We start from the raw sequence: 13,111 nt of genomic DNA, 5'->3' as shown, positions 1-13,111 counted from the left end.
TTTCTTTAGAGTGTAATAAATCTAACAGGCCAATTAATAATTCCAACAACAGTTATCGCTTATGAATTCTGCTTTCAAACCTTCATAGCCACAGGCTTCCACTAAGCTGGAGAAATCATTACGATTAGATTCACTACAGTGTGGAAACAGGCCCTTCGGCCCAACAAGCCCACACCACACCTTGAAGCATCCCACCCAGGCCCATCCCCCTATAACCCACACACCCCTGAACACTATGGGCAATGTAGCATGGCCAATCCACCTAGCCTGCACATCTTTGGACCATGGGAGGAAACCAGAACACCTGGAGGAAACCCACGCAGACACCGGGAGAATGTGCAAACTCCGCACAGACAATTGCCCGAGGCTGGAATTGAACCCAGGTCCCTAGTGCTGTGAGGCTGCAGTGCTAACAACTGAGCCACCATTAAGTTATTACAAGCTTATTCAAAGAGAAGCTATTCACAGAACAATTGACACAGGAACAACTTGTCATCATTCAAGTTGTCAAGGGCCAAGTAATAGATAATTTCTTTGGGTTTCTCAGACTCATGGTGGCTTGCAAAAATAATAAAAAGAAGGGACTACTTTGGCATAAGAATATTGTTGCATACTGTCAACAGGAAGGAATTTTGTGAGACCATAACTTGCAAACTAGCAAAATTACACTGAAATAGTCAAACCTGCCCATAATGAAAGAATGAATGAGTTTCAGCAGCAGGTAAAGTGGTAGGGTCAATGTCAGACAATCTTACAGAGGTTAGACTAGGCAGTTGTAGAAAGCTCAGTTTGTGGTCAAAATGAATTCAAGATTGTAAACAAACTGTTTAGTGTCAGACTGTTTTTATGGAGATTATTTGAGCCAGCACCTAGAGAGTAGACTTTTAAGCAGGGCCCAGGTACAACTGCTTCAGTCTTCACAATATTTATGGGGAGGGAAATTTCTCCTCCACCAATGAAAGGGAATCTGCGAATGTTAGGAATAGTGATTGATAGCCATTGTTGTTGGTAAGTGAGTGATGGCGTTGTGGTATATTTTGCTACACTTGAGGTCATGATGCAAACAGTGGAGTATGGCAACATTCACTGACATTGACCAGCCACGTGAGGTCCTTGATCCCATTCTGGCATTTGTGATAAAGTCCATTTGCATGCCTGTGTGCTGTTAGAGATGCTGTGGATATCGCAAGATACAAGGCACAGAATGTTCCAATGATTGCTAGATTTGATTTTACACAGGAACAGGGGCCAGATTCTCTTGGAGTGCTTCAACAGCAGTCCGAATGGTACAAGGGTCCAGTCACTGAACAAAAATTCAACATTCAGCTCGATAGTGAGAGAGAAAGAGAGCCAGAGAAGATGATTCCACATTGATCGACTGCTGCCGTTCGCTGGCTTCATGCAGTTGGGACAAAGGGCAGCCTGTGGGCAGGAGGGTTCTGCTCAGATCAAATAGAGAGCTGGATGTGTGCTAGTTATTCATTGCTAGACTGCAGCCTTGACAAGCCTTGGATGTAGTCTTCAGAGAAAAAACTAAATAACTTGAAAGTGAACAGTTGGTTGACAGCAATGTCTGGGACATAAAATTGGGGATTTGCCTGGGATTGTAATACACTGCATCTAAGTCATCAGAGCTAACCACATTGGCTATCTGGTCCTACTTTATCTTCAAAATGTTTATCTGGGGGATTTCCTGCTCCCCCTAAGGATAGATGGCATCTGTCTTTTTTGCCACATCCTACCACAGCAAGCAGCACACTCTTTTTCCTGGTTGCATCACAATTAACCATTTCTCCCCAGGTAGACCTTTTCCAAGATGAGCTCATTGCCTCCTTCAGACAGAATGCATGACTGTTTTTAAGATGTTCAATCCAGCTTTACGTGCTGCTGCTCAAGCACCAAACTGGAGCTCTCTGTTGTGATGTGCAGCCGCTCAGCAATGTGTTCAGCACGGGCTGCATACAGCAACCTGGGCAAAATACAATGTTGGCACCGTGCCTACATTAGAAATCACAGGCATAGGTTAATGGTACGTCACAATTAAACTTTTCCTGCTGAACATCTAATTAAAATATACGCACCAAGTTGAATTTCTGTAATCTACTGAAAGCATACAAATATGACATTTTTAGCAGTTGCCTATTTTTTGTTAAAATGATGGAAAAATGAAGAATAAAGCTTTTTGTGTTTTTTAAAAAATAGACTATTGGATGAAGCAGTCTGTATAAAAGTACCTATTGAATGATAACAGTTTACATCTGATTAGCAGACTAAGTTTAAGTTAAATTCCTGATTGACAATTGCATGCAGACTTCACCAAGAGGATAAATGTTGTCAGTTCTATTAAAGTCATATGAAGGATTAATGAGAAAAAACCTTCCAGCAATGTTGCAATGCACATCTTGACAAGCTTGTCAAAGAGCTACTTTAAAGACATCTGCCACATACCCACACACCCAAACCCCAAGGTGAATGAAGAAGGATTTTAAAGAGAAAAAAAGGAAAAATACAAACAAAGGATAATTAACCTCAATGCTTGTTTTAGCAGTAAATGCAGGTTTATGCTTAGAATGCAGGTTTGTGCTTAGAATGCAGGTTTATGCTTAGAATGCAGGTTTGTGCTTTGTAAATTTAGAATGCAAAGGTCCGTTTGAATATTTAAGGCAACAACTATGTCAATGGATTGACAACCCAAGTAGTAGTGATTACAAAATGTATTTAAAAGAGCATTTCCATCATCAGTTGAAACGAGAATCATTTCTGAATTGAGACCAACATAGTTCAATGGCTTTCTGCAAGTCACTGTTATCCAGGAAACCATACTCAACCAGAGATGAACAACACCATGTAGGAGAGAGGGGAAACTGATTGGAGAATTGTTTGAAAAAGTACTGCTTTCATGAAAAATGAATGATTATATGATTAAACATTTTGATACAATCTATGACAATCTACAGTTTGTATAAGGCAAAAATAAATTTGGCACTTGCGTCAAAGATCATTTTTATTTAACAAGGCACTTGTGCTAAAATAACGATTGTGAATTTGGATCTTTTTTTAATATCATGGAATAGTATAACATTTCTAGACGAATATTTGATAATGATTAGAATATTGTCTTGCTTAAAAGGTAAAACTATCTACAAAATACACATGCCAATGAATCTAAACTCTAATTGTAGTGAATGATCTGTAGATCCTATGACAGGAGAACAGTAAATGTGAATCAGTAACATATATTAACATCAATGTAACATTGTCAAATTGAGAGATCATTCTGGAAACAGACGAGCTCCTATTGTAACCTATTATTTTCCAGAAGGTACTAAAGATGGATTGTTAAGTAAGTAGGAGCTGTCAATGGAGAAACTTTTGATTTTGTGGTAGCATCCCCACCTCAGTATCAAAAGATACATGGTTCCAATCCAAGGGGTAATAGCTAGAGACAACACAATGTGGAGCCTGAGGAATACAGCAGGCCAGACAGCATCAGAGGAGCAGGAACATTGACATTTCAGGTGGGGACCCTTCTTCAGAAAATACCCAAGCCATGATAGCTGGAGAAATTGGTTCTGTCGTGACATCAAGCAGGATCGCTGGGTGGACACCTTCTTCTCCCTGTGTCTGTATGTATTGTACTTGTCAATAAATCCCTCCAGTTTTATTGAATTAACTTTTGCACCCATTGATGGAAAGTTGGCAATGGAAGGCGAGTTTGCATCACAGCCTGTTAAACTGAGAAACTTTCCACTACTTCAAGCTTTCTCCAAGCATGAAAACATGCCACTATTTGTTCCTTGGGTAGCATTCACTTTTTCTCTGAATTTTCTTTTTGTTTCAATGCTTTCTTTTTATCACTTTGCTTTCCTTTTCTTTGCTATTTACAAAATTAAATTCTCTGCTTGGGGTTAAGTAAAATCTAGTGTCCAGCTGAAATCTGAACCAAACTGAACATAAATGAATGAATGACATTGTGGGTCTTTTTGAGTAACCATGATGTAGTGAATAGGCATTGATTCATTTCTAAGGTATTGCTTTTTAAACCAACATTACCAGAAAAGCATATCTATCAATTGGTGCATTTCGAAAAATATTTAGAATAAAATGTTCATTATAATCAAAATATCGTAATGGCTGTAGTTGCACTTTAACAGGAAAGATTTGCATAATTTCTGCTTTAAAGTTTGAGAAGCTTCTCATGATAATCAAATTTTGTTATAACTGAGACTTTTCTTTAATGCTTATTTGCCAATATCTTTGTTATATTGACTAAAGCTTTTGATCACATTTTTGAATGAAAGATATATCTCAAAAATGTGATATGCTAAGCTTATCAATCTTAGTACACCTCACAAAAAAATTCTTCTCCAGGTACAATCTTTAGTTACTGAGGGATGCTGAGCCATGAATTTTGCAGAGATTTTGTGAATAGGGAAGGGAGAGGGGCCAGGGCCCAAATTTACCTCAACTTGAACAAGTTCAAAATTTTAAATTGTTGCAACTCTTAACCACACACAAGCCACCTACACAACTAAACTAGATGGTTCCCCCAAGTAAATTCCATGTAAAACAATTGGATAGTTTATTCTAAACATGAGAGGTAATTGCTATCCCAACCAAAATGGAGTTGGATAGTTGTTTGAACATGATGTTTCATGCATGTTGATCAGCGGGCAAGCTTCAACAAGCATAACATGCTGCCCTTTCTTTACCCATGAATGTATGGATACTTTCAATGTAATGGTGCAAAGAATAAAGAAAATATCAGCTCTTAAAACACCATTGCTTTATGTGTTTGCTGTTGTTTTGTTAACAGGAACAGAAGTTGTCAAAGGAAAGTGATCAGAGCTACCACCTTTGATAATAATATATAATGTGGTCACTAGCAGGAGGCAAATGATGATGCTTTGAAGAGAGGAAACTTTTCCTATGCACATCAATAACTAGCATGCATCACAATAGCAGGTGTTTTAAAACAAGGATTGCCGACAACTTAATAATAGAAATTAAGTCTGCACCCACAACGTTCATGACGTGGGTTCTATTCTCCTAACATGACACAACATTTGTTCTAGAGCAGGAGAAGCATTGATGTAACTCATCACATCTTGCCCATGTTTAAACTTGGTCTTCATGACCGCAAGAACATTTGTCATTTGAAACCATTTGTACATTGTGCAGTCAGGTGTCACTACAAGGTAAAATCTAAGGTTGTGCTTTGAAGGAATATCCCAAGTGTGTATATTATCTGTTATTACATGGAAAGGTAACATACAATCAGAAAGGAAGAAAATGGGCTTGCAGGAGGCCTTTCAACTTCCATCATTTTGAACCATTGTGTGGAGGCAGACCTCAAATTGATGGAGGTGTCATAAGCTAATGCAATGACTAGGTAGAAACCCAACAAACTCATTCAGTAACAACTGTCCATCAGCAGAATGACCTTCAATAACAACACTTTTGCTGTGTACAGAATTATATCAAGTGTCAATCACGCCAAGTTAGGCTTCTCTTTTTGCATTGGGTATGCCACCAAAGATGAACATAAGAGAAGCTGACAAAATATCCTACCATGCATGAATACCATCAAGTGCATTGGAAAGTGGATGGTCCAAAGAGTGTCTAAAAAAATAGAGCTCAACTGAGAACTAATTTCAATCAGTACATAAGCAATAGCAAAGTTGTTAAAAGGCCTGGGCTGATTTTCATCTGCACGACACCTTACTTCAGCACTACTGCCCACAAAGTCTATCAAAGTCAGAATCTTTGTATTCTTTAGGGCATTCTTTCAACCTCACTTTTTATCTGATAGAGAAAAACAAAGATTTGTGATTTCTGTTTATGACCACTTTCAGACAGCAAATATAATCTGAAAACCTCTTGCAAACCCATATGATTGAGAGAGCCACCTTCTCAATCACTGCATGTCATGTTTCTGTATCAGATAATGTGCAAATAACAAAATGGACTGATCTGTGACACCCATTAGCCTGGAATAGTACTGCTCCAAAACATGCACTGAAGCACCAGCTGCTATTATTGATTGAAATAAGGAATTATAATAAGCTAAGACATCTGCAAACATCAACATTTTCTAAAACTTCTGTAAAGTGTTGTTTAGATGGGAATTCCAAAACTAACTTGTGTCTTTTTGAAGAATTGGTTCAGGGGTTGCCAGGAAGGCAAAGGTTTTGCAAATTGATTCACTACATCCAAGATTCCCTGAAGACCCTGGACTGACTTTGAAGTGGCAAACTCTGTAATGGCTTCAGTCCTTTGAGGATCAACCGTTCACTTCTGATGAAGTGTTTCAAAAAGTGTTGGATTATTCTGAGAATTTACACTCATCATTAAGTGTGAGGCCTTCTTCAAGTAGATGCTTTGACACTGAAAGCACTTTTTGATCTTGATCTTCAACAAATGCCCCATGTATATCATCCAATTAGCATATGAATCCATGAAAACCTTTAAAATGGTTTGCATAGTTTTTTTGGAAATTCTCTGGGGCAAATGCAATTCCAAACAGTTATCCATTAAAACAATGCCTTACAAAGTGAGTTATGCATGTAGTCAATAATCTTAATTGCTCATCAATAGCACTGTTTGAATCCAAGATTTGCATTAAAGTTCATGAATACTCTGCTTTTGGATAATTTTGCTAGTCAACAGTAGACGAAAAGTGAATTTGGTTGTAGACATACTCGTTAAACTGATGTGTTTGGTTGCAAGCTCTTCGTCACTCTACTAGGTAACATGTCAGTGCACCTCCAGTGAAGTGCCGATGTTCTCTCCTACATGTTATCAATATACCTCAGTTTGCTAGAGTGGTTCACTTCTAGTTCTGTTTCTCAGTGGTTTGTATATTGGATCCAGTTCAATGTGTTTGCTGATGGAGTTCTGGTTGGAATACCTGGCCTTCAGGAATTCCCTGGCATATCTCTGTTTGGCTTGTGTTATTACGGATATGTTGTCCCAATCAAACACGTGCCCTTCTTTGTCAATGTGTATTGAAACCAGTGAGAATTGGTAGTGTCTCTTGGTGGCTAGTTGGCGTTCATGTATCCTTATTATCTGTTTTTTTGCAATTTGGCCTATGTAATGTTTCTCACAGTCCTTGCATGGTATTTTGTATATTGCATTAGTTATCTTGGTTTTGGGTTCAAGATCCCTTACATTCATCAGTAGCTGCTGCAGGGTGGTTGTCGGTTTATGGGCTATCCTTATTCCTAGGGGCCTGAGCAGTCTTGTGGCCATCTCTGAAATGTCTCTGATGTACGGTAGGGTAATCAGTGTATCTGGCTATATTATATCTTCGTGTTGTGGTCTGTCACGGAAGTAATGGCAGATTATGCTTTTTGGGTATCTATTCCTTTTAAGAACTCTGTATAAATGCTCCTGTTCTGCTTTGCACAGTTCCAGATTGCTGCAGTGTGTTGTGGCCCCTTTTGAATAATGTCCTATTGCAGCTCCATTTATGGGTGTTTGGGTGGTTGCTGGAGTAATCTGGTTCATGTGTGTGGTCTTTTTTGTGTACGCTAGTCTGGAGTTCCCTGTTGTTCTTATTCTACAAAATGTCTAGGAAGGGAGTTGGTTATTGTTCTCTTCTTCTTTGTGAATATTATTTTGGTGAGGATGTTGATTGTATGTCTGTGGGTTTCTTCCATTGCACTTGATAATCATGAAGTTTCAACTAAAGAGTGGATGAGAGTTTGGGTTGTCCTTTCTAACCTTTGCATTTCTGCTTCTGTAATCAGTCCTGATATTGGGGATCCCATTGGTAATCGATTGATTCGTTTGAAAACACTGTTGTTGAAGGTGAAGTGGGTTGTGAGGCACAGATCCAAGAGTTTCAGGGTGCTGTCCTTATTGGTGCTGTTGGTGTTGAGGGGTGCCTGCCTTCCTGATTCTTCCAGCAGTGTGGCAATTGTGTCTTTGGCTGGGTCAAAGTCTATGGATGCAAATAGTGCTGTTACATCAAAGAATATCATTATCTTATCCTCCTCTATTTTGGTGTCCTTGATGATGTTGAGGAATTCTTGGAAGGAGTGGATGGAGTGGGTAGTGTTGTCAACTAAGTATTTCAGTTTGTTTTGTGGTTATTTGGCTAGTCTATATGTCGGTGTGCCTAATAGTGAGACAATAGGTCTGAGGGGAAACCAGACTTGTGTACCTTGGGGAGTCCATCGAAGCAGGGTGTTTTGGATCCTTCTGCCTTCATTTTTTTGGTCATCTCTCTTGCTGATATCTCCTGAGTTGGGTAATTTCTTCAGTGCTGTTTTGATCTGGTTCCCAACTGTGGTGTCTGGTCTATCACCATCTGTTGGTAGGTGTCAGTATCTGCTAGGGTGCATTAGCTTTCTCGACGTAATGGGCTCCATATTTCTGTCTGTCTTGAGCTTTTCCAGGGCTTTCTTCTCTTCTGTGTTGAATGTGTTCCACTTACCCCTTCTGTTCAGTGATGGAACTGTGGTCTGTCTGATGGTCTGTTGTATTTCCTCCGTGAGTCTGTTGTACTTTAATTTTGATTCCAGCGCAGCCAGGAAGTTGGTTTTTTTGGTGTCTCTGTAGCTATAAATCAGTTTGCATACTAGGACAGTCATCTTAGTATCTGTAAGTAGTCATTCTAAGATGTTCTTGATCCATGTTTTTGTGTTGTCCATGTCATTGCTGTGGTTGTGTTTGGATCTTTTTTCTTGTTGGGATTTTCCTTTTGTTGTTTTATGGTGACGACTTTACCAAGTGTCCATTCTTCATCGGTTGTGTTGGAGTATGAAGTTTCTGGTGCGTAATTCCCTGTTTGTATTTGTGGATGCAGCTGTGGGCATTGTTGATCTTAACCCTTATCATTCTGCAGCCATTTTGTGCAGCTGTTCTCTGTGCATGTGAATTTTTGGTCGGTGGTTTATATTTTAAGCTTTGAGGTAATACCTGTTTTCTGGGCATTCATGCGAGAAGTATAGTTGTTCATGGATCATAAACATTGCATAGGCCAAACTGGAAGAAAACTGACAATAAGGATACATGAACACCAACTAGGCATCAAGAGACATAACCAATTCTCACTGGTGTCAATACACATGGACAAAGAAGGACACAAATTTGACTGGGACAATACATCCATAATAGCATAAGCCAAACAGAGGCATGCCAGGGAACTCTGGAGGTCTGGCATTCCAACCAGAATGCCATCCACAAACACATTGAACTAGACCCAATATACAAACCAATGAAAAACAGAACCAGGAAGTAATGCCAACCACCCCAGCAAACCGACGCATATAAATAACAAGCGGGACAGAACACCAACACTTCACCGGAGGTGCAATGACAATGTTACCTAGCAGGGTGACAAAACGTCTGCAACTAAACACACTGGCTCGGCAGATAATAAAATGTGAGGCTGGATGAACACAGCAGGCCAAGCAGCATCTCAGGAGCACAAAAGCTGATGTTTCGGCGAAACGTCAGCTTTTGTGCTCCTGAGATGCTGCTTGGCCTGCTGTGTTCATCCAGCCTCACATTTTATTATCTTGGAATCTCCAGCATCTGCAGTTCCCATTATCTCTGACACTGGCTTGGCAAGCAGGTCTACAATCTCAATCACAACCAGAGCTACAAATCATCTTGAAAACTATAGAAGGTGAATTTCCCTTGCTGCTGCTTTGTTGAATCATGTAAGTTCAACAGAAATTGGAAAAGCACCATTAGTCTTGGGTACAGTAACAATGCTCAAATACTACTCTGTTGATTTTGTGACTGAGGAAATATCGTTCATTCTTGTAACTTTCACAAGTTGGTTCTTAACTTGTTTCATTAAGGGGTGCAGTAACCTCCAGGATATGTACAGACACAAAGCATGTCTGTCTTCAACATAATGCTGTATTTGACTCCGCACTTTCTGAAACCTTTGAACAAAGAAAAGGGAATTGAGTCAAAATGCTCAATCAGGTGGCAAAGTCACAATAGACTAAACAGGCATGTAACAGCTGAGTGATACTAAGCACTATGGGGTTACTGCTAATGAAACAGTTGTCACTAATGTTACGGTGTTAAAAGGCATCTGCTTTGCAACAGAAAGTAAAGCATAAAAGTAAATATTGAATAAAATTAAAACATCACAAATAATAATTCTCACTTTAAAAATCAAGGCTAAAGTGAGATATTTCAGTCACATGAATTTTAAACAGACAATCAGAGGCAAGAGAGTGAAACACTGAAATATATTACCGAGTTTGGAGCAGGATAATTTTACATGAAGACCACTGCATTTAAGAGATTTAATGACATTTTTACATGCAATATGTGAGCTCTCTAAATGACTCAATGTAAACAGTCAGTCTGGTGTTCAGTGAATTAGATGTTCAAACTTACTTATCTGAGAAATTGAAGTGTTCTTATGAAATCTGCTTCAGAGAAATAATCCTCATACATATGAAAAATATGAATTAATAACATATAAATGTGAACTATTGCAGTTGTGGGAGCTAACAAATTTTACACTCCAATATGACAGATCCTGAATTAAGTATTTCCTAAAAAAAACTAACGTATTGTTCATCAACAGCTAACTCAGTTGCTCATGTTTTTTGAAGTTTACACAACATTCATGGTAATCGCTGGTATTGCTGTTTAAAAGAACACAAGGAAAACACAATCTAAGTGTGCAAGAGGAGCTTGCCATTGGAGTGACAAGATCAGTGATGAGAGCCAGCAAGCCAGGACCTGTTAAGAATGCTCAAATCATTGACAACAAACTAAAGCAGGTTCACAATTCATATTTGGCCTTGTCTCAACAAAGCATCAATCAGTTGACCTCTGAGGAGATCACCAAGTGATGTGGTTACTTCATCATTTGAAAGAATATTAGAGCATCCAACTCATTAAACACAGGGATTTTTTTGTTACAGCCCCAAGCTACAATACTATAGGGCTCAAAAATCAGCTGAAACATCTGTTTGTAACAGATTGAGGCATCTATGTGTGGGGAAAACAGTCATGCTGAACCCAAAAGAATTTGTATAGCAAGATTAGCATTTGTAAGATACAGACAGGGCTGTACTGTAAACCGCTCCCTATCAGGCAAGACAGGTGCAGGGTTGTTAAGATCCCAATATTTGATAATAATTCTGTCTGTTGCATAAGTTTATTGAATTTGTGTTTTGATTCTTGTATGGTTGGTTTAATCACTGTAAATCATTGCTGTAGCAGATAATCCTAATTTCGCAATTCTCTTAAAATAATGATAGTATGGATAATTGCCTTAAAATGAAGGTAAAGGAATTAGAAATTCGACTGCATTATTCTGATTATGATCATGTAAAATTGAACATTGAGAATAGAATTCTGATATGTGTCATATTGAGCATGAGGACCTGAATTACTATCTAGTTAAGACAGCAAACCTTCTGGATTATTTTTAAGATCAACTGACATGCAGAATTTAGCTCCCCTTTTTCAATTTGATGCAAGTCAGGATGAAAGTGATCAAATTACTGCCTCTGCTCAATAAGGCATTTTATAATCTACTTAACATTTCTATAGCTAGCAAGCTATCTGATAGTGATGAATTATTACCGCTCTCCTGGAAGGAACCAATATTAAAAAAGCGCTGGCCTGCCTTTGGCAGCCATTTGTATAGTTGTTTGATGGTGCCTAAGACATTAATGAGCATGATGGCACTGTGCTGCCATATTAATCCTCATATTCTTTGGTATAGGTTTGCGAACAGGTATGTTGTTTACCAGCAGAATCTGATGTTCTACTATCTGGCACCACCGGTGGCCAAATCTAATCCTGCTGATGCTCTCCTTCCAATAGTGTTAACAGTACTTAAAAACCAGTACTTAACGGGTGCTAAAATGTGTAATTTGCAGCCAAATATGCCATAGTTCAACTATTGAAACCAGCAAATCAAAAATACCTTCTGTATATAAGAGCTAGTAGTTTACTGCTGAGACAATAAATCAGTGTTGAAGTACTTCCCACACAATTCTTTCTTTATGTTACCAATAATAATCTAATCAACATTGTCAGTGCAGCAGTCCCGGTAATTCACTTATTCTGAATAGATATTTGGTAACACATGAAAATGTGTAGGAGCCTTATATTACTGAGATTACTTCCCTGTAACCCCCAAGTAGTTGAGCTATTATCTTAAACACTGAGGCCTGTTAACAGGCTTATATCTCTTGACAATATTACTTGCAGTGTCATTGTCCTTTAAAAGCATCCTGCATAATATCTCAAGGCTTAGTTCAAATTCTGATATTTCAAACCAATGCATTATGACAAATCCAAGTTTATTCCTCATCTAGTTTAAGCTAATCTACAAAAACAACAATTTAAAAAGTGTGAATAAATAACAAAATAATATATCTGAAAAATGTTGCATTCAACTTATCCAGCTTCACAAATATTGTTTTCTGTCAAGTATGCAAATCTGTCAGTTGATCATTTTGCTGCAGAATTTGTCATGGCGTAAGACTACATTACTATACACACCTTGTAATGACATAAGGCGCAAAGCACAGTATAAAGGTGCCGATGAAAGTACTGATCTTCTTTGTTGCCCGTTGTCTTCGCCGTTTCTGTTCTTCCAGGCAACGTTGTCTTACACTGCAAAGAAATATAGAGAAGCAACTATATATAATATTCCATAAAACCAGAAACATTTGCTACTAAGAATCACAAAGGAATCACCCCGAACTTGTCCATCTTCTACAAGGCTCAAATCAGGAGTGTGATGGAGTGCTCACCTATTACCTGAATGAGTGCAGCTCCAGCAACAATCAATAACCTGATACCATCCGGGACAAAGCAGTTCGCTTGATTGGCACCCTATCTGCTACCTTCAACATCCATTCCCTTCACAACTGAGCCATAGTGCAGCCATGTGTAGCATCGACAAGATACACTGCAATAACTCAACGATTTTTGTCTTTTAGCACCTACCAAACGCTTCTACAGCCTAGAAGGACAGGTTGTCAGATACATGGGGGCGCCACCACCTGCAAGTTCTCTGACAAGTCACACACAATCCTGCTTTGTAAGTCTCTCTTCAAGGTTGAAATATCCTGAAACTCCTGAAAAACAGCACTATGAGTGTTCTTAC

The 13,111-nt window shown here is 38.8% G+C and overlaps 1 protein-coding gene across 1 annotated transcript in view; it reads right to left on the bottom strand.

The window, feature by feature from the left end:
• gpr26 (G protein-coupled receptor 26) overlaps positions 1–13,111 on the bottom strand; it is a 30,278-nt gene that overhangs the window by 8,008 nt on the left and 9,159 nt on the right. Inside the window, exon 2 of the mRNA XM_048550754.2 lies at positions 12,502–12,615. Coding sequence (XP_048406711.1) covers positions 12,502–12,615 — 114 coding nt within the window. The remainder of the gene's footprint in view (positions 1–12,501; positions 12,616–13,111) is intronic.

The sequence above is a fragment of the Stegostoma tigrinum genome, chromosome 20, assembly GCF_030684315.1.
Source record: "Stegostoma tigrinum isolate sSteTig4 chromosome 20, sSteTig4.hap1, whole genome shotgun sequence".
In the NCBI taxonomy this organism is placed as follows: domain Eukaryota; kingdom Metazoa; phylum Chordata; class Chondrichthyes; order Orectolobiformes; family Stegostomatidae; genus Stegostoma; species Stegostoma tigrinum.
The sequence above is the reverse complement of the archived record's forward strand: the minus strand, read 5'-3'. Positions and strand labels throughout refer to the sequence as shown.